The sequence below is a fragment of the Grampus griseus genome (assembly GCF_964374135.1).
Source record: "Grampus griseus genome assembly, chromosome: 1".
NCBI lineage: Eukaryota > Metazoa > Chordata > Mammalia > Artiodactyla > Delphinidae > Grampus > Grampus griseus.
Genome location: NC_139017.1, coordinates 116,557,806 through 116,582,739, shown reverse-complemented (window position 1 = coordinate 116,582,739; position 24,934 = coordinate 116,557,806). Strand labels below are relative to the sequence as shown.

The window sequence follows — 24,934 nt, the reverse complement described above, 5'->3', positions numbered from 1 at the left end:
TCATAAGGTGAAAATCAGTTGCATCCCAAATGCAGTTTATGTTGTCTTTTGCTTTTCATACATCTTTAGAATGTTTGCAACATTTGTTTCTAATGTGAGAGGTCATTTAGGAGTCATGGGCAGGGCTCACTAGTTTCCAGCAGTCTGTCTTCTGCCTCCCTCAGAGCCTTGTGGTACCACGGTAGGCCGTGGCTGTGTGCACTGGCAGACACTCCCTCCAGCTCCAGGTCCCACCTCTCCACTCCTCCTCACACCATGACATGGCTTGTTTCATAAATCATCGCATTCAGCCTATCACACAACCTACATTGTGGAACATTCAATTTCTTTTCCTTTCCTTTCCTTTCTCATCCTTTTTTTTTTTTTTTCAAAAGTAAGAATCTATTTGATTGGATGTGATGGCCCCAGAGGCAGAAATATGGAGAAATTTCAAACCGTGAGAAATCCATTTCAGCTACCTGGATTCTGAGAAGCAAATTGTGACTACCCAACTTATTGAACTGGACAAGTTAGATGAACTAAAAAAGCTTTACTGACTTGTCTGTTCGTCTCCAAGTCAATCAAGTGTCTGTGAATGTTGCCTATTTTCTGTTCTTTCTGGCTCTTCAAATTATTAACCTAGAAGTGTGCAAAAAGTTACATAGAGGTGGCTAATCTTATGATATCAAACCCCTCAGGTAATAATAAGCAAGCACGCAGAATTTGAAAAACCAATCAAGTATTTTGACAGTTTCCTAATTTTTTGTAATATAAAGATTCATGGCAGTTACTTGGGAATAGTAGGCTGTGAGTTCCTTCAGGGCAGCATGTGATCTATTTATCCAGGTATCCCAATGCCTGCCATGTAGCAGGTGCTCACCAGAGGAGGTGCTTAACATGGTAGGCACTTGACAAATATATGTTGAATCTCTAGTACTCAGTCTTTTATTGCCAACTTGAAGACTTGTCACACACACACACACACACACACACACACACAAACCCTAGGCTGTGAGCTCTTAGGTGAGAAGATCTGTGCCTTATTCCTCTCTGCATTCCCTAATATAAAACCACCCAATAGCAGGTGATCATTAAATGATCACTGAATTAAACAGCACAAGGATTTTAACTTGTCACTTGTTTTACCTGCCCTTCTCCACTCCCCCTTGTTCATCTGGCTCTCAGGCCAGAGTGCCTAAAACCATTGCATCAATCTAATCAAATATTTGAAAGCCAGAGACCTTGAAACTATTCAAATCAACTTCAGAATTACATTTTTCAAATTTACCCTGGTCATTTCATAAGTAGATCTAGCTACTCACTAACCGCTATCCCAGGAGGTAAAAAAAAAAAAAAAAGCATAAGCTTAATGAAGTTGGTCAGACATACTGTGTAATGGATGTCCAACATGCTGCCATGAGCTTAAATCATAAATATGATGGCTCTGTTTGGCATGGCAAAACATATTAGAAGTGTTTTATTGGTCACTGGGCAACTTACTAGATAGAAGGGGAATGATTCTGAAAACTGCAGAAGCTACCACTAGTAGCATCTGAAAAGGAGCCCTGGAGAAACACAGATAATCTGCTTGCAATGATTCATCTAGTTGGTCCTTTGTTTCCCTAATTTGAGTGTCAAGTGCAACCATCCAATAAAGAATTGCCAAGACCCAATAAGATTCTCTTCTGGCTGCTGCGTTTTCTGCCCTAACTGGTACTATTCATGCCTAAAGCACAAATTGAATAAATAGCTTCAAGGCTGGCAATGTTGGACAGTGTTTGGATTTTTTTGTTTTTCCTTGAAAGGCTGAATTCCATAGGTTTCTCACTTTCCCCCAAACACATTGCATTGATAGTCATTGTTGCACCGATTAATTTTAACTTTCTTAATACTGGGTATAGAAGGATGCCTCATAAGTTAAAAATAGTTCCTGTTTTATCATTGGTCCAGCAATGGATTAGTGAAGATTAAAAAAGGATTGTAATGCCTTTTTTGGCCTTGAGAAATCTCTTATTGTGCCAATGGTTCAGTTGGCCTGCTGATCATTTCCATCTTAACGTAATCTTTAACATTATGCTGCTACAGGTGAGGTGTTAAGTAATACATTAAGACAACTATTTTCGCTGGCTGAGCAATTTCACAAGAAATATGTTTTAAACTAAATTAGACATTTAACAAATGCCGTGTGTAATTCAACGCGGGGCGGGAGGAGGGAGAGTATGCTTAAAACAAGCTATGGATGTGAATTTCCCAAGAAAAAACAAATGATTTAAAAAAAAATTAATTTAAGTTCTGAATGTGAAATTATATACTGTCAGTGCAGTAGACCAACACAGGAGAGCACCAAAGGCCTTAGGATTCTTACAAAATAAACAGTAAGCAGTTTTAGCTCTAGCAGCCAGAAATCTTTCATTTAAATTAGGTAGAATCTGCAGGTCCAGTTAATCCTGTAGATATGATGTGCTGAATGTTCTTAACACTTTTATATCATTTAGATGAACACTAGGAACCTCAAGGTTCTGATAGAAAAATAAACTGTAATATTTAAAACAAGTAATGAGTGAAATAATTTCGATGAAAATGAGGATATAAAGATTGCATGAGAATAACTCGATTTAAAAAGTAAAATTAAGGGGAAGAGAATATCAGAAAGCTTACAATTGGAAAACTGAAACAATAATTTCTTTGAAAAAATTATTTCGTGACAGATTCCTCCACGCTATGAACATAAACGCAAATGCTATAAATAGAGCTATTGACATTTGGGGTGTTGACTTGTTTTTATCAAAATCACAGAACAGAAATCGTAGTTTGTAAATTTTCAAACGGCTATCATGTTCAGAATCCAATAGGGTTCTCCTTCCCTTTTACTTGATGACTTCATAAAAGATAAATAAGCCTTCGGACCAAGAGGTGGGTATATGGGCACGGTTAACTCTCTCGCCCCAGCAATTCTACTCGGCTGAAAAGATGATTATTTGGGGGCGGGAAGGGGGGAATGCAGAGGGCTTTAGGACCCGGCAGGCGGCAGTTGTGTAGATCGCTGAGAGACTACGAGGGTCCGGTCCAGCTTCAATTCTGTCTCTAATCTCTGCAACAGCGGCTCTTCCTGGGTCCCGCGGCTTTCCTGCTTACTCAGCCGCGGCTGGAGGCCCGGCGAAAATCAGAGCCGTTTCCGCCCCATCACCCACGATGGAAATCCTCCAAGAAAAAGTGGCCCCGGACGCGTGTGCCTGAGGATTCCGCACAAAAGAGGTGCCCAAAATGAAGACCCTGGTGGTGAGTCATTTGTTATAACTCCTCTGGGCAGAGGCGGGACCCCCGGGCGCAGCGTCCCCGGGGCGCACGGGAGAGCTCCGGGGTGCCTGACCCTGCGCTGCGAGGTCGCCCGTTACAAAGGGACAACTTTCCACCTGCTCCGCGTCCACTCCCGATTCCTCGCTTCAGCCTGGCTCGGAATCCCAGAGCCCGAATGGAAACTCGGGTTGCTGGGCTCCTGGATCTCCGGCGGGAGTTCCGAGCGGCCAGCGGAGAGCTAGAGAAACCTTGGAGTGATGGGCGCCTTGCTCGGGGATGGGGATGCCCTAACGAAACAGCCTGGCAAAAAACTAAGAGGGGCGGGAAGGGGGGACCTTTGCAGACTTTCTTGGTTTCCTTGTCGGATTTCAAACTTGCAAGGATCGCCAAGGTAGAGCCCCACGGGTCCAGAAAGGAGAAGCTAGACATTCCAAAGCCGAGCTGGGGCAGAGGGCCCCCTCCCAAAGTGTGAGCCCACCCCTGCCCCCGCCGCCGGCGTGCTCTTCTTCGCGTAGCCGGGCGCCACGCACCACCTGTCCTCTGCCGAGGGATGTGGGAGGCGGCGGCGGCCCAGAGCAGCGACGCGCGGGGAGCATGCCCTGCCGTACGCGGGGCGACGGTGCCTCCTCTACCGGGCTGCGTGCTGCCAAGGTGGGACCCGGGCTACCCCCGCTGCCCCCGCCCGTCTGACCGTCGCGCCGGAGTCCCTGCCGGGCGCGCTCCTCCCGGGTCGGCGCTCAGCGACTCTCCTGTGCTCTCTCCCGCTCTCCCGCAGCGCCATGGTCTGGCAGTGTGTTTAGCGCTCACCACCATGTGCACCAGCTTGTTGCTCGTGTACAGCAGCCTAGGCGGCCAGAAGGAGCGGCCCCCGCAGAAGCAGCAGGCAGCGGCGACCGGCAGCCCCCCGCCGCACCCCGAGGCCCCCGCGGGACCGCGGCCACTGGACGGATACCTTGGCGTGGCGGACCACAAGGTGACAGCTTGCTCGCCAGCCTTCCCGCCACCCAGCCTGGGGATCCCGCACACCTGAGCTTGCCCCCTTCCCCGGGGTTGGGAGGCGCCGTGAGTAGGTGCCATTCAGAGGCTGGAAGTGCGAGTGGACCCGCTGGGGTGGGACAAGATAGTTCCTACTTGGTGTGAATTTCTATTTGGAGAAGGAAGCAAAGTTTTTCCGGGAATAGGGATGAGATGGGTGCACCCCAAAGCCTAATTTCCTAACAGGAACTGTCCCTGGAATTAGAACCGCCTCATCCCCAGAATTGCAGCTATCGCTGGGTGCAGGGCTCCTGAAGCCTCGGGTTTGGCAGCCAAGTCGCGCCCTAGTGGGAGGAGACCCGGGAATGGCGCGTGTACCAGCCCGAGCTTACCTCCGACAGGGAACCGGAGGCTGAGTAGCAGCCAGTCCGCGGCCGCAGCTCAGGCTCGCAGACTCCTATCTGATCTCTGCTTCGGATGCTCTGGGCTAAATTACTACAGCCCTGGGGAGCGGTGCCCAGGCAAGCGCGGAAGGCTTGAGGCACAAACTCAGCTTCCATAGGCTTGAAACTCACCGTTGAGGGCCTATTTTCCTCTGCCTTCCGGGAAGCCGCTGCATGGCTTGGCTAATAATTAATAAGGTGAATTTTTAAGAAATTGAGCCTTCTTTCCCTGGAATAATAAATCTCTCGTTTCAGTGTGTGAAGCCTCTGGGAGAATCCTAATCAAGTTTCCTGATTCTGAAAAGATATTTTAATACAGTTTAAATGTATTCCCCATTATTTGAAGCTGCTAATATATTTTTATTAAAACACAATTCCATTCTGTATATGCCCTATAAAGCTAGAGGATTTCTTGAAACCACCCAGCTATCCTGCTTTTTGTATTACTAGGTTGTATGGTTGTGAACCAAAGTAATATTTAGCAGGTGCTCCTTTTGTGTGAAAAGATGGTTCTAACCATGCATGGAAAAGTCAAACTTTTTTTAAGTGGCAATCAAAATACTTCTACTCACTTGTGCAATGGATAATGCTAAGGATTTTGGAGGATGCAAAAGAATTTAAGGCAGGACGCAGCCTTTAGGGATCTTTGAATGCCTGTGGGAAAACAACATACCGTGAAATGTGGATGGATGGATAGATGACAGAGAGACAGAGAGACAGTAGATATAAATGTATAGGAAATACTGGATATAAACAGTTATTACTGTTGGAGTACAGAGATGGGAAAGATCTCTGCCCGGCTAGGATCAAGGAAAGTTTCTTTGAAAAAGTGGAACTTGCACTGGGAAGAGTTCACGGAAGCAGAAAAGAGGGAGAGATGTCATTAGGAAGTGATTTACTGGGGAAGGTGCTGGTGGTAGATCTTAAATCAAAAGTAGAGAGGGCCATCAGTTTCACAATTTCTGTTTTCACAAGCTTCTGTTTTCTCTTTAAGTTGTTGATTGATTACATACTTTGTATCTGCATGTGCAAGCAACCCATAAGGGCTGGAGTTCTAGAAAAGTTTGTGCATTGACTTCCCACTGTGGAGGGATGTGGTGTTTATGTGTTTATAATGAATATATTGAACATGGTGGCTTTTCATGGCTATTGTTTAGTGGAAATGGCTATCTAGCACTTGTGAAGCTTTGGTTAACAGGGCTGTCAAAAGGTAAATTTGCTGTAAGCTTTGATCTGCCTTTAGGAAGATATTGCTAATACTACCCTTCCTGTGCTCTCCTGCCGGACAGACACCAGCTAAGAATATTGATAGCCTAAGTCAAAATATGATGCCCTCATCTTCTTTTTCAAAACAGTGTTTATTCACACAAATATGTTGGATTCCATTTTCAATGTGTCAGAGCCTTATTTCATTAAAATGAAGAACAGCCCTTTTGGGGAAGGAATGTGGGAACTCTGTATGAGAAATTGAGATAATCTGTAGTGAAGGGTTTTGTAAACTGTGAAGTGTTATGTGAATGATACATATGTGTGGAAGACCTTGGAATTCTTAGCAGAGAATTAAAAATGTGACCAGGAAGGTCTTAGCAGATAATACCAATGAAATTCTTTCATAGAAAACCAACCTCTCACAAACTTTCATACCCAAAGGGTTCAACAAAGCTTACCCTACCTCAAGCAAAGGAACAAATGCAAATATTAAAATCTATGCCTTCTTTTTAGGCATTATTTCAATTGTTCCACTGAAGGAAATGTAAACTTCTGCTCAGAATGTAGTCACTTTACTGCTACTATTTAACCGGCCGGAAGTTGGCAGTTTCATTTCCAATGGCTATCTGAAGGTGCACGTGTAAAACGTTTATGTCTTCTCCCAAAATTGCTGTTTAGGTTTACTTGGGATCTTCCTATAGTCTTGCTTAAGCAGAGGTAGAAATCAATCGTTAGACTATTACTAAGATGTTTTTTTTCCAGTTAACACAGGGAATGATAAATGAAAGCTTTTCTATTCTTCTTATGTTGCCAGATGATACTCTGATTGCTTTTTTGTCCCACTCTCACATCAAGCTATAGAAAAATTATAGGATATGCTGAATGTGATGACCACCAAGCCATATGCTGCTGCATATTGAATCAGAATTCCAACAGACTTTCAATTGGCCATTGATTTACTGAATCTGGAGAGAGTTACAGATACCATTTAGGAAAACGTTCACATCTCCATGGCTAGAGGTCCCAAAGTCTGATAAATATGTAGTGTTTTTGTTCAGTTACATGATGGCATTAACATTATAACTCCAAGGTTAAATTCAACAGGTGGTCCTGAACCCCAGCACCTGAATTTCACAAATTACCGCCTGTCTGCAATGATAGTCTTGTCTCATATGCTGCAGACTGAATTACTGTTGAGATTAAATCACTATGTGCTTTTGTTGAAAGACATGCTGTAAGTCAAGCCAGTGATGAGCAATATGTGTTGAAGCTTAAAATATCACTTTCCATGGTCGTATTCCCTGCTTCCTCTTTCACAAACGATGCTAGCGGAAATTGTAATTCCAGTATGACTAAGTAAGTGAAGGCTACTTGGAGTTTCTTGTGATAATGAAACCATTTCATTTTCTCTTAGGTAGATTTTTTTCTCTTCATTCCCAATCCTTCCCCTGACCTTTTCCCACAAATATTCCACCAACTCATTTCCATCTCGTTACATGTCTGTCACTGCAGCTACTGTATCTGCATCCTGCCATTTCCTGGTCCCCGATTTTGGAAGCCATTGATTTCTAATCAGATCTTCCAGATCTAAGCAAAGAAGTCAATCTTCATGGCTTGGAGAAACTTCTGCCTTTAGAACTGCAGCATAATGTATAATCAAACTAAAACACACATGCACACACACACACACACACACACACACACACACACACACTCACTAAATCAAGCAACCCTCAGAGGAAAGCTCCCAGTCTCCCAGCAGAGTGGAAGGGGGCATGAAGCCCATTATGTGTTCAGTCTGGGTTGGCTCCGGGTAGATAAAGTCATTTGCCATCCGGTGGACCCTGTGAAATGAAACTGTGAGCTGATTCCCATTTCCAGTGGACCGGAGCCCTTTCACAGAAGGCCCACTTGTCACCTGGCTTGCCCTCTTCTTAGGTGGCTTATGAAAGAGCAGTGATCATGGGGCCTGAAGCTGAGCTGCTATCTCCTCGCTTCGGTAGTAGTCTCCAAGAATGGATTTTACACGTACCGGTGACATGCTTGCCCTTGGTTCTTTCTTTCCTTAAGCACTCAGTTATTCAGACAAAACCAAACTGCTTAGAGGTAATAGTACTATTACTCTTAATTGGTAGATGTCCAGTTGGAATGATAAGACAAGTCAATGCAAGAGTTGGAAAGTAATTCAAAACCGGAAATAAAGGTATATGCCATATAACTTATGTTGAAATTATGGCTTAAGAATTCTTCCTTTAGAGAGGTATATACATTCTCAAATATAAGTTTACACCATTTATTAGACCCTGTTGTATAATATTTGAGGCATCCAATGAATGATAAATAATTTGGATCTCAAAGAAATTTAAAGTGAACTTATTTTCAGTGCTCAAGTATTACAAAATGTAATCTGCCAGTGATGACAAAACTGTGTTATCACAAAGCATCAACCAAATGGAATCATGAAATGAACTTTTTTTTATGGGAGAAGAGTTCCAATAACGTGGTTGTTTTTAACTGGAGAAGTTAAACTATTTTAACATTTACTGAATAGTTAACCTTCCTTAATTCTGAAACCAGGAGTATTTCTCCACCTTCCCACAGAAGTAATCCCAAGATACTTTCGTGCCAAAGCCCAGATTGTACTTAGTAGATGGTCTGACCTAGCTCCCTCTCAAGTTTCAGGCATTCTGGCCTTCTTGCTGATCCTCGGACACTCATTCTGCCTCAGGACCTTTGCACTTGCTGTTTCATCTTCCTGGAAAGCTCTCACTCAAGATCTTTTGCATGGTTGATTCCTTATGGTCATTTAGTCCTCAGATCACATATCATCTTCTTGTGTACCACACTCTTTAAAAAGCCCCTTCTCACGAGTCATTCTCTATCATACCAGCCTGTTTTATTTTCCTTATAATACTTAACAATATCTGAAATAATCTTAAAGTTTACTTGTCTCTTGTCTGCCATCCCCCCAAGTAGAATCTAAGTGCTCTGATATCAAAGCATTTGATACATCTTGTTGACCAGTTTAAATCCAGGCCCTAATACTTGGCCATTGGTGGGCACACAATAAGTATTTATGGAAAGAAAGAAGAACACAGGGTGTATTGGGGGTGGGGTATCCCTGAAGAAGGACAAAGCTGCCTTACCTTATGTCAAGTCCTTTCTCTGCAAGACACATCAGTGCAGTCCCAGGCCCCGGTATGTCTCATCTTTCCTAAAGTTGATTTACTCCTTCTCCTCCTAATAATGATAATAGGAAATGATTTGAAACATAAGAGTCTTTGGGAATGAGATTTGGGAATCTACCATTTTAATAGTCTTCCCTTATGGTTCTTGTGCACGTTAAAGTTTGAGAATCATCATTTGAAACGTTTTTAATCATCACAGTGTGTAGTTCTGTAGCTAATTTGTTTCTGGGTTTTTGAACTACTCATAGCCCTTAGTAAATATTCATTGAAGGCCTGATAGTTGCAAAATTCCAGGGTATCCTGGAAGAAGAACACAGTCCCTGCCCTCAAAGAACCTTTGATCTAATTGGAAAGAAAAGACAAAGAAGCAAGAAAGATTAAATAATAAAGCAAGTCCTGAATAATAATATGAAACCAAGAAACAGTACATCAAGGAACGGACACTAAAAAGGGGGCAATTTCTGTGATCTTTCTCATCTATAAAGTACGTTAGATACTGTTGTTACCTTAGAAGTTATAAAACTTTCAAACTAAAATTCTATTATTCATTAGCCGTTTTATATATATGACTTCCTTCTGGCTTCCTTTCTCTCATTGGTTGTGAAAAGGAGTTATTAGAAAAAGAGCTATTTCAAGTCAAAGAGCGATTAACGTCAAGCCCAAGCATTCCCACTTAGAGATGTTTTGGAAAAGTCAGATTCAGTGACAAACGTGTGTAGAGTCACAGTGGAAAGTTCCATCTGCACTTAGACTTAATTTGCCAAGAACAGATTAGGATGATTTGATCTGTTTTCTACTCATTAGCAGGGTGATGCTGTTTGACTGTTTACAGAGGATGTGTCCTAACATAAAATATGTGTCCTAAAGGAAAATCTGTAATTGCTGGGATATTGTGCTTTCTTTCTTTTTTTTTTTACATCTTTATTGGAGTATAATTGCTTTACAATGTGTGTTAGTTTCCGCTGTATAACAAAGTGAATCAGCTATACATAAACATAGATCCCCATATCTCCTCCCTCTTGAGTCTCCCTCCCACCCTCCCTATCCCACCCCTCTATGTGGACACAAAGCACTGAGCTGATCTCCCTGTGCTATGTGCTGTTTCCCACTAGCTATCTATTTTACAGTTAGTAGTGTATATAATGTCCATGGCACTCTCTCACTTCGTCCCAGCTTACCCTTCCCCCTCGCCATGTCTTCAAGTCCATTCTCTAAATCTGCATCTTTATTCCTTTCCTGCCCCTACATTCTTCAGAACATTTTTTTTTTTTAGATTCCATATATATGTGTTAGCATACAGTATTTGTTTTTCTCTTTCTGACTTACTTCACTCTGTATGACAGACTCTAGGTCCATCCACCTCACTACAAATAACTCAATTTCATTTCTTTTTATGCCTGAGTAATATTCCATTGTGTATATGTGCCACATCTTCTTTATCCATTCATCTGTCAATGGATAGTTAGGTCGCTTCCATGTTCTGCCTATTGTAAATAGAACTGCAGTGAACATTGTGGTACATGACTCTTTTTGAATTATGGTTTTACTCATATGGTAGTTTTAGTTTTTTAAGGAACCTCCATACTGTTCTCAATAGTGGCTATATCAATTTACATTCCCACCAACAGTGCAAGAGGGTTTCCTTTTCTCCACACCCTCTCCAGCATTTATTGTTTGTAGATTTTTGATGATGGCCATTCTGACTGGTGTGAGGTGAGACCTCTTTGCAGTTTTGATTTGCATTCCTCTAATGATTAGTGATGTTGAGCATCCTTTCATGTGTTTGTTGGCAATCTGTATATCTTCTTCAGAGAAATTTCTATTTAGGCCTTCTGCCCATTTTTGGATTGCGTTGTTTTTTTTTTTGATATTGAGCTGTATAAGCTGCCTGTATATTTTGGAGATTAATCCTTTGTCAGTTGCTTCATTTGCAAATAATTTCTCCCATTCTGAGGGTTGTCTTTTTGACTTGTTTATGGTTTCCTTTCCTGTGCAAAAGCTTTTAAGATCCATTAGGTCCCATTTGTTTATTTTTGTTTTTATTTCCATTTCTCTAGGAGGTGGTTCAAAAAGGATCTTGCTGTGATGTATGTCACAGAGTGTTCTGCCTATGTTTTCCTCTAAGAGTTTTATAGTGTCTGGCCTTACATTTAGGTCTTCAATCCATTTTGAGTTTATTTTTGTGTATGGTGTTAGGGAGTGTTCTAATTTCATTATTTTATATGTAGCTGTCCAGTTTTCCCAGCACCACTTATTGAAGAGGCTGTCTTTTCTCCATTGTACATTCTTGCCTCCTTTATCAAAGATAAGGTGACCACATGTTTGTGGGTTTATCTCTGGGCTTTCTATTCTGTTCCATTAATCTATATTTCTGTTTTTGTGCCAGTACCATACTGTCTTGATTACTATAGCTTTGTAGTATAGTCTGAAGTCCAGGAACCTGATTCCTCTAGCTCCGTTTTTCTTTCTCAATATTGCTTCGGCTATGTGTTTGCATACAAATTGTGACATTTTTGGTTCTAGCTCTGTGAAAAATGCCATTGGTAGTTTGATAGGGATTGCACTGAATCTGCAGATTGCTTTGGGTAGTATAGTCATTTTCACAGTGTTGCTTCTTCCAATCCAAGAACATGGTATATCTCTCCATCTGTTTGTATCATCTTTAATTTCTTTCATCAGTGTCTTATAGCTTTCTGCATACAGGTCTTTTGTCTCCTTGGGTGGGTTTATTCCTAGGTATTTTATTCTTTTTGTTGCAATGGTAAATACGAGTGTTTCCTTAATTTCTATTTCAGATTTTCCATCATTCGTGTATAGGAATGAAAGAGATTTCTGTGCATTAATTTTATAACCTGCTACTTTACCAAATTCATTGATTACCTCTAGTAGTTTTCTGGTAGCATCTTTGGGATTCTCTATGTATAGTATCATGTCATCTGCAAACAGTGACAGTTTTATTTCTTCTTTTCTGATTTGGATTCCTTTTATTTCTTTGCTGTCTCTGATTGCTGTGGCTAAAACTTCCAAAAGTGTGTTGAATAATAGTGGTGAGAGTGGGCAACCTTGTCTTCTTCTGGATCTTAGTGGAAATGCTTTCAGTTTTTCACCATTGAAAATGATGTTGGCTGTGGGTTTGTCATATATGGCCTTTATTATGTTGAGGTAATTTCTCTCTATGCCTAGTTTCAGGAGAGTTTTTATCATAAATGGGTGTTGAATTTTGTCAAAAGCTTTTTCTGCACCTATTGAGATGATCATATGGTTTTTATTCTTCAGTTTGTTAATATGGTGTATCACATTGATTGATTTGCATATATTGAAGAATCTTGCATTCCTGGGATAAACCCCACTTGATCATGGTGTATGATCCTTTTAATGTGCTGTTGGATTCTGTTTGCTAGTATTTTGTTGAGGATTTTTGCATCTATATTCATCAGTGATATTGGTCTATAGTTTTCCTTTTTTTGCATTACATCTTTGTCTGGTTTTGGTATCAGGGTGATATTGGCCTCATAGAATGAGTTTGGGAGTGTTCCTCCCTCTGCTATATTTTGGAAGAGTTTGAGAAGGTAGGTGATAGATCTTCTCTAAATGTTTGATAGAATTCACCTGTGAAGCCATCTGGTCCTGGGCTTTTGTTTGTTGGAAGATTTTTTGTCACAGTTTCAATTTCAGTGCTTGTGATTGGTCTGTTTATATTTTCTATTTCTTCCTGGTTCAGTCTTGGGAGGTTGTGCTTTTCTAAGAATTTGTCCATTTCTTCCAGGTTGTCCATTTGATTTACATATAGTTTACATATAGTTGCTTGTAATAATCTCTTATGATCTTATGCTACCTCTCCTATTTCATTTCTAATTCTATTGATTTGAATCTTCTCCCTTATTTTCTTGATGAGTCTGGCTAATGGTTTATCAATTTGGTTTATCTTCTCAAAGAACCAGCTTTTAGTTTTATTTATTTCTGATCTGATCTTTATGATTTCTTTCCTTCTGCTGACTTTGGGTTTTTTGTTTTCTTCGTTCTCTAATTGCTTTAGGTGTAAGGTTAGGTTGTTTATTTGAGACAGTTCTTGTTTCTTGAGGTAGGATTGTATTGCTATAAACTTCCCTCTTAGAACTGCTTTTGCTGCATCTGTAGGTTTTGGGCTGTCGTGTTTTCATTGTCATTTGTTTATAGGTATTTTTAAATTTTCTCTTTGATTTCTTCAGTGATCTCTTGGTTATTTAGTAGTGTATTGATTAGCCTCCATGTGTTTTTTTTTTTTTTTTTTACAGATTTTTTTCCTGTAATTGATATCTAGTCTCATAGCATTGTGGTCAGAAAAGATACTTGATACAATTTCAATTTTATTAAATTTACCAAGGCTTGATTTGTGACCCAATATATTATGTATCCTGGAGAATGTTCCATGAGAACTTGACAAGAAAGTGTATTCTGTTGTTTTTGGATGGAATGTCCTTTAATTTTCAGTTAAGTCCATATTGTTCCATGTGTCATTTAAAGCTTGTGTTTCCTTATTTATTTTCATTTTGGATGATCTGTCCATTGGTGAAATTGGGGTATTAAAGTCCCCTACTATGATTGTGTTGCTGTCGATTTGCCCTTTTTTGCCTGTTAGCATTTGCCTTATGTATTGAGGTGCTCCTATGTTGGGTGCATAAATATTTACATTTGTTATATCTTCTTCTTGGATTGATCCCTTAATCATTATGTAGTGTCCTTCTTTGCCTCTTGTAGTAGTCTATATTTTAAAGTCTATTTTGTCTGATATGAGAATTGCTACTCCAGCTTTCTTTTGATTTCCATTTACGTGGAATATCTTTTTCCATCCCCTCACTTTCAATCTGTATGTGTCCCTAGGTCTGAAGTGGGTCTCTTGTAGACAACATATATATGGGACTTGTTTTTGTATCCATTCAGCCAGTCTGTGTCTTTTGGTTGGAGGATTTAATCCATTTACACTTAAGGTAGTTATCCATATGTGTGTTCCTATTACCATTTTCTTAATTGTTTTGGCTTTGGTATTATAGGTCTTTTCCTTCTCTTGTCTTTTATTCCTAGAGAAGTTTCTGTAGGATTTGTTGTAAAGCTGGTTTGATGGTGCTGAATTCTCTTAGCTTTTGCTTGTCTGTAAATGTTTTAATTTCCCCATCGAATCTGAATGAGATCCTTGCTGGATAGAGTAATCTTGGATGTAGGTTTTTCTCTTTTATCACTTTAAATATGGCCTGCCACTCCCTTCTGGCTTGCAGAGTTTCTGCTGAAAGATCAGCTGTTAACCTTATGGGGATTCCCTTGTATGTTATTTGTTGCTTTTCCCTTGCTGCTTTTAATATTTTTTCTTTGTATTTAATTTTGGATAGTTTGATTAATATGTGTCTTGGTGTGTTTCTCCTTGGATTTATACTATATGGGACTCTCTCCGCTTCCTGGAGTTGATTGACTATTTCCTTTCCCATATTGGGGAAGTTTTCAACTATAATCTCTTCAAATATTTCTCAGTCCCTTTCTTTTTCTCTTCTTCTTCTGGGACCCCTATAATTCTAAATTGGTGCGTTTAATGTCGTCCCAGAGGTCTCTGAGACTGTCCTCAATTCTTTTCATTCTTTTTTCTTTATTCTGCTCTGCAGTAGTTATTTCCACTATTTTATCTTCCAGGTCGCTTATCCGTTCTTCTGCCTCAGTTATTCCGCTATTGATTCCTCCTAGAGAATTTTTAATTTCATTTATTGTGTTGTTCATCATTGTTTGTTTGCTGTCTAGTTTTTCTAGGTCTTTGTTAAACGTTTCTTGTATTTTTTCCATTCTATTTCCAAGATTTTGGATCATCTTTACTATCATTACTCTGAATTCTTTTTCAGGTAGACTGCCTATTTCCTCTCCATTTGTTTGGTCTGATGGGTTTTTACCTTGCTCCTTCATGTGCTGTGTGTTTCTCTGTCTTCTCATTTTGCTTAACTTACTGTGTTTGGGGTGTCCTTTCTGTAGCCTGCAGGTTCGTAGTTCCCGTTGTTTTTGATGTCTACCCCCAGTGGGTAAGGTTGGTTCAGTGGGTTGCGTAGGCTTCCTGGTGGAGGGGACTGGTGCCTGTGTTCTGGTGGATGAGGCTGGATCTTGCCTTTCTTGTGGGCAGGACAGCATCAAGGGCTGTGTTTTGGTGTGTCTGTGAACTTATTATGATTTTAGGCAGCCTCTCTGCTAATGGATGGTGTTGTTTTCCTCTCTTGCTCGCTGTTTGGCATAGGGTATCAAGCACTGTAGCTTGCTGGTCGTTGAGTGGAGCTGGGTCTTAGCGTTGAGATGGAGATCTCTGAGAGAGCTTTTGCCATTTGATATTATGTTGGACCGGGAGGTCTCTGCTGGACCAATGTCCTGAACTCGGCTCTGCCAACTCAGAGGCTCAGGCCTGACACTTGGCTGGAGCACCAAGACTCTGTCAGCCACATGGCTCAGAAGACAAGGGAGAAAAATAAAGAAAGAAATCAAGAAAGTAAAATAAATAAAATAAAATAAAGTTATTAAATTAAAAAATTAAAAATAATTAAAAAGTAATAAAAAGAATGAGAGTGCAACCAAACCAAAAAACAAATCCACCAATGATAAGAAGTGCTAAAAACTATACAAAAAAAACCCCCAGACCAACAGAACCCTAGGACAAATAGTAAAAGCAAAGCTATGCAGACAAAATCACACAAAGAAGCATACACATACACAGTCACAAAAGGAGAAAAAGGAAAAAAATATATATATTAGAAAAAAAAAAGGAAGAGAGCAACCAAATCAATAAACAAATCTACCAATCATAATAAGCTCTAAATACTAAACTAAGATAAACATAAAACCAGAAACAAATTAGATGCAGAAAGCAAACCCAGAGTCTACAGTTGCTCCCAAAGTCCACCTCCTCAATTTCAGATGATTCGTTGTCTATTCAGGAATTCCACAGATGAAGCGTACATCAGTTTGACTGTGGAGATTTAATCTGCTGGTCCTGAGGCTGCTGGGAGAGATTTCCCTTTCCCTTCTTTGTTCGCACAGCCTCTGGGGTTCAGCTTTGGATTAGCCCCCGCCTCTGCATGTAGGTCATCTGAGGGCGTCTGCTCCCTGCCCAGACAGGATGGGTTTAAAGTAGCAGTTGATTCGGGGGCTCTGGCTCACTCAGGCCACGGGGAGGGAGAGGTACAGAATGTGGGGCGAGCCTGAGGCAGCAGAGGCCAGTGTGTCATTGCAACAGCCAGAGGCGCGCCGTGCGTTCTCCTGGGGAAGTTGTCCCTGGATCCCGGGACCCTGGCAGTGGTGGGCGGCACAGGCTCCCGGGAGGGGAGGTGTGGATGGTGACCTGTGCTTGTGCACAGGCTTCTTGGTGGCTGCAGCAGCAGCCTTAGCATTTCGTGCCCATCTCTGGGGTCCACGCTGATAGCCGCAGCTCGTGCTCGTCTCTGGAGCTCCTTTAAGAAGTGCTCTTAATCCCCTCTCCTCACGCACCCCAAAACAATGGTCTCTTGCCTCTTAGGCAAGTCCAGACTTTTTCCCAGACTCCCTCCTGGCTAGCTGTGGTGCACTAGCCCCCTTCAGGCTGTGTTCACGCAGTCAAGCCCAGTCCTTTCCCTGGGGTCTGACCTCCAAAGCTGGAGCCTCAGCTTCCAGTCCCTACCCACCCTGGGGGGTGAGCAGACAAGCGTCTCGGGCTGGTGAGTGCTGGTCGGCACTGATCCTCTATGCGGGAATCTCTCCGCTTTTCCCTCAGCACCCCTGTTGCTGCGCTCTACTCCATGGCTCCGAAGCTTCTCCCCCGCCACCCCCCATCTCTGCCAGTGAAGGGGCTTCCTAGTGTTTGGAAACATTTCCTCCTTCACAGCTCTCTCCCAGGTGCAGGTCCCGTCCCTATTCTTTTGTCTCTGATTTTTCTTTTTTCTTTTGCCCCACCCAGGTACGTGGGGGAGTTTCTTGCCTTTTGGGAAGCCTGCGGTCTTCTGCCAGCATTCAGTAGGTGTTCTGTAGGAGCTGTTCCACATGTAGATGTATTTTTGATGTCTTTGTGGGGAGAAAGGTGATCTCCACGTCTTACTCCTCCACCATCTAGAAGCTCTGCCAGCATGAATTAATTTTAAGTTCAAAATATTCAATCTCTTTATGATTCTCCTTTGGTATGGCATAGGATCTCCTGGACGCTTGAAAGGAGTGAACCTTCTTACCCTGTTCACATGTGTCTGTAACATATGGTGACTATATTTCTGAACCAAATCTCATAACTCATGGTATGATGAATTTGAACATAATTGTGTTGGCCACAAGACAGAATATTTGCAATCAGATCCATCCTGGAAACGTGACATCTGTTATAGAGGGGACTTTCCATACTCTGAAGTCAAACAGCAGCTCAGTATAATTCCTGTCCTGCAGATATTGGGATAAAGAGAGATGAAAGATGAGAAAAGACTGAAACATTAAAATCCATCATCAATCAATAAATCATTCTGGAACCCTTCTATACACCTATTAAATAGCCTTTGATCAGCTGTGAAGGATCTTAGCTATAGAAAGACAAGGAATGATTATTTCTTAAATAATAATGTTATTACCCATACCTTGTGATTCAAGAGAAGAATCCCCTTGTGAGTCAGTAGATTTATGATCAAATGATCAATAAAAACTTGGGGGTGTGGGCATTTATGAGATGTACTCAAATTCCTCTTCATAAGCTCTTTTAGTCTTAAACTCTTAGTGTGGGCCTGGGACAAATAAATATTTTCATTGCATGCTCTATTCAATATGGTTTCCCAAATAAAAGCCACAGGCGTGAATAGTCTCAGTTTAGACAGTATATCAGCAGGGAAGCCTTCCTGGACTTGTAGCCCAGGATAGATGTGAGCTGTGTGTTTTGTCATCACAGCCAGCATCGCATGATAATACTTATTCTGGTTGATTGTCATTTCTTGTCTAAAATTGTCTGCTTTCTCAGCTTGACTTGTGGAGACTGGGAATTTTTTCTCTTTTTTTTGTCATTGAATTCCCAGCCTGGCATATAATGGGTCTTCAATAAATATTTGTTGAATAAATAAGTGTATCTATATAAAGATTTTATATTTCTTCTAAAATAAGACTGTTTCTGACTGCTTGGATTTACTGACAAGGAATAGCTACACATCATAAATGTCAATTTCTCCAGCCACAATTTGTAGTTCTGTAACTATTTCATTTCTACTTTCTTGTACTAATCAGAGCTCTTAAGACACACTCAAAATTTTAGAGCTAGAATGAAAACTTCAAAATTATCAAAAGGAATTCACGAGTAGTCATGCGATTTGCCCAAAGTCGAGGGTTAGTGGCAGAGCTAGGGCTAAAATGTGGGTCTCTAATGTGAATATCATCACCGTAAGGGAAATCCAGTGCCAGTATATTCTAAGCCGTGACTCAATAGTATTTGAACAGAATTTATTAAAATGAAGAGCCTAGGCCTATCCAGTTATTGGAAAAAGATAAATATTTAAACATCTTATTATTCTGAAATGAATTTGAGAATATGCCTCTGGGTAGTTAAAAAGAGCTCCCACCAACCACTGACTTAGCAACGGGTACTCTAAAGGCTGCACAAAATGCATGACACCGATGTAATTGGAACAATTTGCAAATCAGAGTGGACTTCGCCTTTAAAAAGTAAACCAAGCCAAAAGAAGTGTCGTGTTTAATTATTTGCAGAAAATGTCATGACTAGACCACTTATTTATCTGAATTACCTTCTCCACAGTGGGGAAGGAAACACCATTGGGAGACTCAGTTCACCAGGTATCTGGACTGCCATTCTGCAAGTAACCATTGATTCCTCCTAAATTCTGAGATGTGATTCTTACTCTGAGATAGAATTACTTTAGGCAAATAAGAAACCATTTTACCCATGGTAGGGAAAATTAACCTTGATAGTTGTTGTAGCTCAGAATGAAAAGGAAACTTTATTATATTCTCCTTTAATAGCTAAGGAGGTGTCTTTATTGTTCCTGGGAACCTCACAGAGTCTGAGGATACCCTGGCAGACTGAAATGCAGCATTAAACCAGTTTTTAATAAGAAAGCATATTCTGGAAATTAATTGCACATATGGGACCTCTCCACTGACTGAACTGCATTACTGTGTTTCTCATTTACAGATTTGCTTGTGTTCCTTGCATGCCTCCAATGGCTTCCCACTGCCTGGAGGATCAAGTTCAGACTCCATAGGAGGCTCACAAGGCCCGACAGGGTCTGCATGGCCTAATTCTCCAACCTCACCTCCCACAGCAGCCCGCAGCCCAGGCAGCACACACCCTGGGAACACAGCTTGCTGTTTCACACTTACCTGCTCTTCCTCCCTCTCTCATTTTATCCACCAGGTAGGGGACGAATCATCCATTAAAATCCAACACAAGCATCTCCTTCCTAAAGTTTTCCCAGATACGACTTCTATGCAGAGTAAGCCCCACATTGTCTTATGCCAGCAGTGTATCAGTTAGTCAATCACATATTGGCTGAGTGCCTACTCTGTGCTAGACTCAGAGGAGGAAAGGAGAGGAAGGACCTAGTCCTTACCCACAGGAAAATCACAGTGGAGGAAGCACATATGACAATGACTGTATCTTTGTAAGTGCTAAAATATTCTTTGTATCCTGTGCAGGCCTCTAATCACAAAGTATTGTGATTATTTGTCTGCATGCTTGTCTCCTCGACTAGGCTGTACCTTCTTTTTTTTTTTTTTTTTTTGCGGTACGCGGGTCTCTCACTGTTGTGGCCTCTCCCGTTGCGGAGCACAGGCTCCGGACGTGCAGGCTCCAGACGCGAAGGTTCAGCAGCCATGGCTCACGGGCCCAGCTGCTCCACGGCATGTGGGATCTTCCCGGACTAGGACACGAACCCGTGTCCCCCTGCATCGGCAGGCGGACGCTCAACCACTGCGCCACCAGGGAAGCCCGGCTTTTTGAGACCAGGAACATAACTTATCCATCCTGGTATTTCCAGAACCTAAAGCTGTACCTTATACATGGTGAAACTCAACAAATCTTTGTTGAACGTTAGGTGGACAGAATCCTGTTGTAATTATATGTAATAGGAAGAGATTTGGACAAGTCTGGCTAATAGACTTAACATAAGAATGACAGAAATGATAAGTAGGGGCAGAAGGACTTCACATTTGTGGCAGACACATCTTTAGTTTCTGGTTCCCCTTGAAATGCAGAGCAGCATTTGCTGATCTTTCCAGAGTGGTTGCCCAGGTGTTGAGAGATGGGAATGCCTGTATTAGAGGACAGTATGGTATCCTGGGAGGCAGGGAGGCATGTCTGAGCTTTTTACTTGTTATGAGCACTTTGGAAAGTCATGTAAATGTTAGGCTAGTATGTAGAAGGAGCAGTTAAGCTAGTTTCATTCATTCTCTCATTTATCAAATAACGTTGTGTGACTTGCCATTGTGTTCGTGACCCAGAAGGCAACGGTGCACAAGGTGGGATCCCTGACTCTATGAAACTTACATCTAGGAGAGAGGTGTGTAAAATTACAGCACAGATTTGGAAAGAAAGATTTAAATGTTATGGAGATTAGCTTTTTTTCCTCAAAGCTTCGAGGAAATCTTTAAAGGGTGAATTAGAGGAGTGACTTCATCAGAGGTGTGTTTCAACGGATCCCTGTGGCTTTGGCATGGCACAGGTCAGAGCGGTCCTAGATTATAGGAAGAGGGACCAGTTAGCGGAGTGTGGATGTGATCTGAGTGAGTGAGAGGAAAAGAGACCTAAGGTTTCTGCCTGCCTTAAGTTTCTGTGATCACCCACCCCACCGTGTCGGTGCAGACAGACTGAGTGCATCTTCTCGAGCAGCAGAAGGTTTGTGGTTCAAGATTGCCTCTCTGTATTTAGTGAAAAGAGTTTGAGGATGATCCCAGATGGCATTCCAACTTTGTCTAATTTTGAACCTCACTGTGCATCTTAATACCGCATACTGACTTGAGCAAAACAATGGTGTGATGGTTAAGGCTGCAAGCTGTTCGTGGAGACTCCCTGATGCACACTGGCAACGAATGACAGGAATTAAACCCTCCACCTGCAGCAGAGCCAGTGGGGTGTGGAATAAATGTGATGAAGACACTTTATTAGGTAACAGTTCTACTGGGAGAGAATTTATTCTAGAATAACCTTATCAAGGGAGACTTTGCTGCATACTAAATCTCACCAGGTACAGATCTGTTGGAAGTATGGGGTGGAAGGTGGTTTTCTCTCCTTTCATTCCCATAGTTACAGAGAGAGCAATTAGTGTTCTTTTAAATCACTTAAGTCTGTTCACATCTTCTAAGAAAAGTAAAGTTTCTGTTGGCCTTGCACCAGAAGGAAAAGTTTGTCGGGGGGGGTCTGGTTCCTAATTCATTCAAAAGCATTTGGTTGGGAGCAAAAAATATATACATCTGAATGAACTCTGGTTTTGGGGGGCTCCTATTTGGAGTTACTTGGCAATGTTGCACCTGCCAGGCTGCCATCAGGGATTTCCACGTCGTCTCCCATTACCTAAGTAGTATGTGCTTCCATTCTGTAGTGCAAATCATAAAGCTGGATCATTTCATTTTTATTCCTCTTGTTGCAAGTTTTGAACAAAGTGGTGGAAGTGATCACATTCTGCTTGTTTTCTGGAACTTGGAAAAGGGAGAGGGGATTATAAGAATCTGTGTGTGTTCCCCGCTACCAAAGAAAAAGAAGCTTTATCCTGATGCTCTAGCCATCATGAATCCTTTGAAGAATTATGCCCATCACTCTTACTAACAACTGTGTGTGGTTTTGGCTCCATTTGAAATGTGATGGAGTTTTAATACAGAAGTTCAGAAATAAAAGTCAGAGAAAGCTGTCATAAGAGAACAGGGTATCCGGACTGGATGGGCCTGCACTAGTGAAGTATAAAGATGAAATAACTGGACCCAGGACCAAGAAAAAGGACCAGAGTGAAAAAATAAGACCAGTTGCTTCTTCCCTGTTAACAAAGGGGCTCTCTTTCTGGCTGTACAGGCATGAAATACTGATTGGGTTCTAGAAAGGCAATAAGGGTGGCTTGTCACGGGCTCTGCAGTGGGGTAACAGTGATTTGACATTATTATGTTTGAATGTGATTTGTTGTGCTGTGTGACAACAGAATAGAACATCAATGGACAAGGAATCCGTCGAAAATAAGTTCCTCTGACTAGGAATCACAATGGTTTTTTTTTTTCCTGCAATGAGCACCATGGTGGCCCGCTAAGATGAGCAGGCTCAGGTCCTCAAGGGAGTTATTAATCTCTGCCAAGTGAAGGATCATTCTTAATGGGTCCACAGAGCATCTTGATGGTGTCTCACCCTTTAGAAGGTCTGAAAGATGGAAAGGAGGCAGACCTGTATCTTCCAGGGTATTCTGCCTGAGAACACCAAAACTCAGTACTGTTTCATGAAAACTATGCCTGTAGGCCATATTTGAGAGCGTGGAACGCCTTCTACCTGAGAAGAGCTGCTTCTGCGTCATCCCCACAATAGCATGTTGAAAAAGAAATGAGAGAAGATACATAGAAGGCTAGTTTTGAAAAGCAAACTTTACCCCCACCCAGTTGCATATATTCTGGGAATGAGCTATACAGTTAGATCCTAAAGACTTTTTTTTTTTTTTTTTTTTGGCTGCATTGGGCCTTTGCTGCAGTGTGCGGGCTTCTCATTGCAGTGGCTTCTCTTGTTGCGGAGCACGGGCTCTAGGCGCGCAGGCTTCAGTAGTTGTGGCGTGTGGGCTCAGTAGTTGTGGCTTGCTGGCTCTAGAACGCAGGCTCAGTAGTTGAGACACACAGGCCCAGTTGCTCCGCGGCATGTGGGATCTTCCTGGACCAGGGCTCAAACCTGTGTCCCCTGCATCGGCAGGTAGATTCTTAACTGTTGCACCACCAGGGAAGTCCCCAAAAGACATCTTTTTTAATACCTTAAAACCCAAATATATTCCAATTAGAGTTGGGATAATTAGTAAATGTGTCTTGATATTGGTACTGAGTTCTTCACTTATTAATCCTGAAGATGTGTACATCCCTTATTAACATAAACACTTTTGTTTTTTCCTTTGGTGGTGGTGCGCGGTTTGTGGGATATTAGTTCCCCGATTCCCCGACCAAGGATTCGAACCCGCACCCTCAGCAGTGAAAGTTTGGAGTCCTAACCACCGGACCACCAGGGAATTCCCTAAACACTCTTCTCTTTCCTCATTGTTTACAACTCTCCAGCACTTTTTAGTGGTGACGATGCTTCCATCCCTACCTTTCATCCTCTGCCTGTTTGCTTAGTTACAGAAAGTGTTCCAGGATTTTTCAGTTTTATGAATCATTCCCAACAGTCCCTTAATCCTTCTGGTCACTTTTCTCTAAATTCCCTCCAACCCATCAGTACCTATTTTGGGGACGTAGCTGGTGGCAAACTCATACGGGCTTCCAGGACTCAGAAATGATCGACATCTTCCTGGTCAGTGGCTGGTCCCTTTCCAGATGTATGCCTCATGTTAGCCTTTATTTTCTGGGCTTCCACTTGCGATTTAATTCCCTGTCCATATATATTACAGATCTAATTGCTTGCCCGTATACAATGCAGGTTTACTTTGATATAACTGTCTATCCTAAAAAGAAATTTTGTGACACAAATGTTTATAAGTATCACCTTCTTAATCAGCAAACTTTTCTGTATTTTTTTTTATCTTCTAGTTTTATAAAATATTTTAATTCCTTTATCTTATTTTAACTCAAATTGTTGAATCTGTGACTGTTCTTGACTTTTTTTTGGTACTCAATGATGTCTCTGAGCTACTCTTTTTTACATTTTTCAAATATGTGCTTAGTGTTATTTCTTGACTTTAGCATAATTTCAGAACTCCTCATTATTCTTCTAGTCCATGGGTAGAATAATTCTGTCATTAAAGACATCAGGGCCTGCTTCTCCCATGACAGCCAACTGGCAGGGGGTATATTTTATACATCTTGGTTTGGTGGCTTCCAAGAAAAGGGATGAATTGGAGAACAGGAGATCTTTGCCAATAAGCTCTTTATGAAATCAGTCCTTTGTTTTGATGCCTGAACTCCCTCTTTTATCCTCTAGATTGAAGCATCACTGAATCCTTCTGCTCCATTTTTGTTGCTGTTGTTGTTGTCTACAAAAAACTCACTTTATTTTTTTAATTGAAGTATAGCTGTTGTACAATATTACATGTTGCAGGTGTACACTATAGTGATTCGCAATTTTTGAAGGTTATACTCCATTTATAGGTATTATAAAATGTTAGCTATATTCTCCATGTTGTACAATATATCCTTGTAGCTTACTTTATACCTAATAGTTTGTACCTCTTACTCTCTACCTCTTTATTGCCCTGCCCCTACCCCTCTTCCTGCTTCCCACTGGTAACCACTAGTTTGTTCTCTATATCTGTCTGATCCACCTTTACAAATGTTTTTATCGTGGTGACACATGTGTAACATAAAATTTGACATTTTAAGTGTACAATTCAGTGGCATTTTAATTACATTTTAATTAATTCACTGTGTTGTCAATCATCACCACTATTTCCAAAAATTTTTCATCACCCCAAACAGAGACTCAGTAACCATTAAGTAATGACTCCCTATTCTCCTCTCCCTCCAGCTCCTGGTAATCTCCATTCTACTTTGTTTCTGTCTCTATGAATTTGCTTGTGTTACACATTTCATAAAGTGGAGTCATTGAGTATTTGTCATTTTATGTCTGACATTTCACTTAGCGTAATCTTTTCATCCATGTTGTAGCATGTATCAGAACTTTGTTCCTTTACACACCTGAATAATATTCCATTTTATGGATAAGCCATA

At 41.4% G+C, this 24,934-nt stretch overlaps 1 protein-coding gene across 2 annotated transcripts in view; it reads left to right on the top strand.

The window, feature by feature from the left end:
* Window positions 1–3,243: 3,243 nt before the first annotated feature.
* Window positions 3,244–24,934, top strand: part of ST6GALNAC5 (ST6 N-acetylgalactosaminide alpha-2,6-sialyltransferase 5) — a gene marked incomplete at both ends in the record, with an annotated part of 177,491 nt that continues 155,800 nt past the window's right edge. For both annotated transcript variants that reach the window (XM_082667006.1, XM_082667007.1), the window contains 2 exons: window positions 3,244–3,258; window positions 4,052–4,249. In XM_082667006.1, the coding sequence (XP_082523132.1) occupies window positions 3,244–3,258; window positions 4,052–4,249 (213 nt within the window). The remainder of the gene's footprint in view (window positions 3,259–4,051; window positions 4,250–24,934) is intronic.